The sequence below is a fragment of the Bison bison genome, unplaced genomic scaffold, assembly GCF_000754665.1.
Source record: "Bison bison bison isolate TAMUID 2011002044 unplaced genomic scaffold, Bison_UMD1.0 scf7180017864224, whole genome shotgun sequence".
Lineage (NCBI taxonomy): Eukaryota > Metazoa > Chordata > Mammalia > Artiodactyla > Bovidae > Bison > Bison bison.
Window position 1 is genome coordinate 6,102,408 of NW_011494796.1, and position 4,386 is coordinate 6,106,793.

At 53.6% G+C, this 4,386-nt stretch overlaps 1 protein-coding gene across 1 annotated transcript in view; it reads left to right on the plus strand.

Moving 5' to 3' along the window:
* The window catches only part of IGF1R (insulin-like growth factor 1 receptor), a 300,375-nt gene extending 296,513 nt beyond the window's left edge, over positions 1-3,862 (plus strand). Inside the window, 1 exon segment of the mRNA XM_010845844.1 lies at positions 2,622-3,862. Within this exon segment, the coding sequence (XP_010844146.1) occupies positions 2,622-3,003 (382 nt within the window). The 3' untranslated portion in view covers positions 3,004-3,862.
* The last annotated feature ends 524 nt before the right edge of the window (positions 3,863-4,386 follow it).

Below are 4,386 nucleotides of genomic sequence, written 5' to 3' on the forward strand. Positions count from 1 at the left end.
TTCCCAGACCCATGCAGAGTAATGCTGTATACACCCATAAAGCTCCCGAGAGCACTGGTCACCTACCGTGGGGTTAGCATCCTGACTTGTGCGGGTGGTTTAGTTGGGAGGGGAAGAAATAGTCTTCCTGTTTTGACTGAGTCTTTCTCCACTAGAGCAGGGGTGGCAAGCTTTTTCTGCCAAGGGCCACATGGTAGGGCTCACAGGCCAAACCATCTCAACTATTCGGCCCGTACAACTGCTGGTTTGAAAGCAGCCACAGACCATATACAAACAAACGGGTGTTTCCATCGCAGTAAAACTTGATTTACAGAAGCAGCCGGCCTCTCTCCCGTGCCCACCCGCACTCAAGGTCACATCCTCTTTTCTCTGACTTGACGTGACACCCTTCTCCCCAGGTCTTTCAGGGTGTCTGGCGGGTAGACCTGGGAGCCTTCCTGTCCCCTTGGGCTTTCTCTCTTTGAAATGTTCTCCGGGACCAGACTCAAGTCTGTCAAGTGTCAGCTTGAGGCTGGAAGCCAGTTTGGGGCGTGTTGAGCTTCCTAGATGTGGGGAGTTCCATTTGGCCATTTTTATTGAAAAGTATCTCATTAGCCAGAAGTTTTGAAACAAAACATAAAACACTTTCTGGAGAGAAAACAAGTGGAAGGGAAGGCTCTCTGGTCTCCATGAGAAAAGGCCGCTGGCCGCTGTCTCCTCAGAGCCTCCTTCATGCTCCCTGCAGCCTGGACCTTTGTTCGGCCACCTCCCATATACCCCGGAGGTCTGCGTAGCTGGAGCCCTCTGCATGCTGGGTGAATGAGGGGTGCCCCTCCTCCCGCAGCTGTGCTGAACTATTGTCAGAGCCTGTTCCTGGCTTTTTCCCTGTGCAGCCGCCTGTTTTGGGGGCTCGGGCCCGATGTTGGGCTGGTCTCTGTGGCCACGTGACGCCGAGGCTTCCCAGGTGTCCTCTGTGCCCGCCCTGGGCCTGAGCAGGGACCCTGGCACCAGGCTCTCTCATCTGGCTCCGGGCCCCACTCTCGCTGGGTTCAGGGCAGCCCGTCTCCCAGGCTGGCTCTGCCCCCTTGGGGCACACCGTGTGCAGTCTGAGCCCCGGCACTGGAAGGGGGTCGTGTGCCCCTCTGTCTTGCAGCCACACTGCCTGGCACTGCCTGTCCTTGGTTCTCTGCCAGTGGCCCCCTGCGCCCAGGAGGAAGCTTGGAAACAGTGTGGGTAGAACTGAAGGAGAGAGCACTGTGGGGAAAACTGATCGCTGCTCAGCCTCCTTAGCGTTCTAATTCTGGAAATAATGTTTATCCAGTGGCTGCAGGATATGCTTCAGATAGAAGGCTGGTTTGCATTTTATGTAAATACGTGTAATAAGAGGCTTTTGTGGGTGGCTCAAACACCTACAGAGAATCCGCCTGCGATGTGGGAGACCCTGGGTTCCATCCCTGGGGAAGATCCCCCAGAGGAGGAAATGGCAAACCCACTCCAGTGTTCTTGCCTGGAGAATCCCATGGACGGAGGAGCCTGGCGGGCTACAGTCCATGCGGTCGCAAAGAGTAGGACACGACTGAGCAACTTGACATTTTTGGCTTGTAATAACAGACTCTCTGTGGGACCTGTATTTGTCCCTCTCAGGATGCGAGAGTTAGGGTTGAGTCCTGCGTGTGGGTGAAGTGACTGTAGTGGTGGACATAAGTCAGGAGAAGCTGAAGATACAACTTGATACTGTACCTGTGTCATAGAGAGGTAAGGTAGATACTCTCCTGTGTCAGAGAGATAAGGTAGATACTCTCCTGTGTCAGAGAGACAGAGTAGATACTCTCCTGTGTCAGAGAGAGAGAGAGAGTAGACGCTCTCCTGTGTCAGAGAGACAGAGTAGATACTCTCCTGTGTCAGAGAGAGACAGAGTAGACACTCTCCTGTGACAGAGAGAGATAAGGTAGATACTCTCCTGTGTCAGAGAGACAGAGTAGATACTCTTCTGTGTCAGAGAGAGAGAGAGAGAGAGAGTAGATACTCTCCTGTGTCAGAGAGAGAGAGAGTAGACACTCTCCTGTGTCAGAGAGAGACAGAGTAGACACTCTCCTGTGTCAGAGAGACAGAGTAGATACTCTCCTGTGTCAGAGGATACTCTCCTGTGTCAGAGAAACAGAGTAGATACTCTCCTGTGTCAGAGAGAGACAGAGTAGACACTCTCCTGTGTCAGAGAGAGTAGACACTCTCCTGTGTCAGAGAGACAGAGTAGACACTCTCCTGTGTCTGAGGATACTCTCCTATGTCAGAGAGACAGAGTAGATACTCCCCTGTGTCAGAGAGAGACAGTAGATACTCTCCTGTGTCAGAGGATACTCTCCTGTGTCAGAGAGACAGAGTAGACACTCTACGTGCCTCAGAGAGAGACAGAGTAGACACTCTACCTGTGTCAGAGAGAGAGTAGACACTCTACCTGTGTCAGAGAGAGAAAGAGTAGACACTCTCCTGTGTCAGAGAGAGACAGTAGATACTCTCCTGTGTCAGAGAGACACAGAGCTGGGGGCCTGGCACCGCCTGCAGCGTGCTCACTGCACTTGGTGTGGCGGGGCTGCCTGGCCTGGCGCCCTCCGGCGGGGCCCACCTCTGCGGTCTCCCCTCAGGTTTGAGCTGATGCGCATGTGCTGGCAGTACAACCCCAAGATGCGGCCTTCGTTCCTGGAGATCATCAGCAGCGTCAAGGACGAGATGGAGGCGGGCTTCCGGGAGGTCTCCTTCTACTACAGCGAGGAGAACAAGCCGCCGGAGCCGGAGGAGCTGGACCTGGAGCCCGAGAACATGGAGAGCGTGCCGCTGGACCCCTCGGCCTCCTCAGCCTCCCTGCCGCTGCCCGACAGACACTCAGGACACAAGGCCGAGAACGGCCCGGGCCCGGGCGTGCTGGTCCTGCGGGCCAGCTTCGACGAGAGGCAGCCCTACGCGCACATGAACGGGGGCCGCAAGAACGAGCGCGCCCTGCCGCTGCCCCAGTCCTCCACCTGCTGATCCCGGAGCCCGGCCGTGCACACAGTAACGCGCGCGCGTGCGCGCGCGGCGGCGGGGGTGGGGAGAGAGTGTTCACAATCTATTCACAGCTTCCTGTACCTCAGTGGATCTTCAGAACTGCCATGGCTGCCCACAGGAGACGGCTTCTTTGCAGTAAACACATTTGGGATGTTCCTTTTCTCAATATGCAAGCCGCTTTTTATTTCCCTACCCAAACCCTTAACTGACACGGGCCTTTAAGAACCTTAATGACAACACTTAATAGCAACACTTGAGAATCAAGTCTCCTCTCTCTCCCTGTCTCTCTTTCACTCTCTTCACACCTTTCTCTTTCTTTCTGCTTCATGATAGAAACACATTTGCTGCAAGCCCAGGCGGGACGCCCTCTGCATCGGATTGAAGCGAGGGCTGCCCATCTGTGGCCCCACATTGCCCTGAACATACCTGCCGGTCACCGTAGGTCTTTATAAGAAAACAAACACGTTGAGATGGGATTTTTTTTACTGTGTCTTTAACATTTTTAGGGACATATGAAATTTACAAAGGGCCATCGTCCACCCAAGGTTGTAACCATTGTTAACGCTGCCAAATTCTGCCAAAACCCCCACTTTTCCCCCTCAGCGCCCCCCCACCGTTCTCTCCTTTCCGGAGGCCTGGGCGAGACTGGAGCTAGTCACTCGTTAAGGGCCGCGCTGCTGACGCCCTGCACCCGGTCGTCCCTGGTGTTCCGAGTCTTGCCTTCACACAGGCCCAATGGCTTCTGACGAGGTTATCTGGGGGCACTGGACAGAATGAGACTCGCTCTCAGTGAGGATGGGGAGAAGCTCAGCCTGGCTTCCCACCCCACTTTCTGCACCCCCCCCCCTTCCTAGCCCCCCGCAGGAATTCTGGAGGAAACAGGCCCTGTCGGGAGTCTGGAAGACAGCTTTGAGTAAAGGTCGTTCACATGCCAGTCTCCTGCCCCCGCCCAGCCCCCAAGGACACAGACGGGAAGGGGTTGCCAGGGACTCAGCCCAACTGTTCATGCAGGTTTGCAAGGAAAGCGATTCCAACACCACCACAGCAGTGCGAAGAAAAGCAGTAAATGAATTCAAGCATTCTAAGCTTTGTTGACATTTTCTCTGTTACTAGGACTTCTTCGTGGGTCTTACAGTTCTATGTTAGACCATGAAACATTTGCATACACATTGTCTTTAATGTCACTTTTATAACTTTTTTACGGTTCAGATATTCATCTATACGTCTGTACAGAAAAAAAAAAAAAAAAGCTGCTATTTTTTTTGTTCTTTATCTTTGTGGATTTAATCTATGAAAACCTTCAGGTCTCCCCTCTTCCTCTCTGCTCACTCCAAGAAACTTCTTATGCTTTGTACTAGAGTGCGT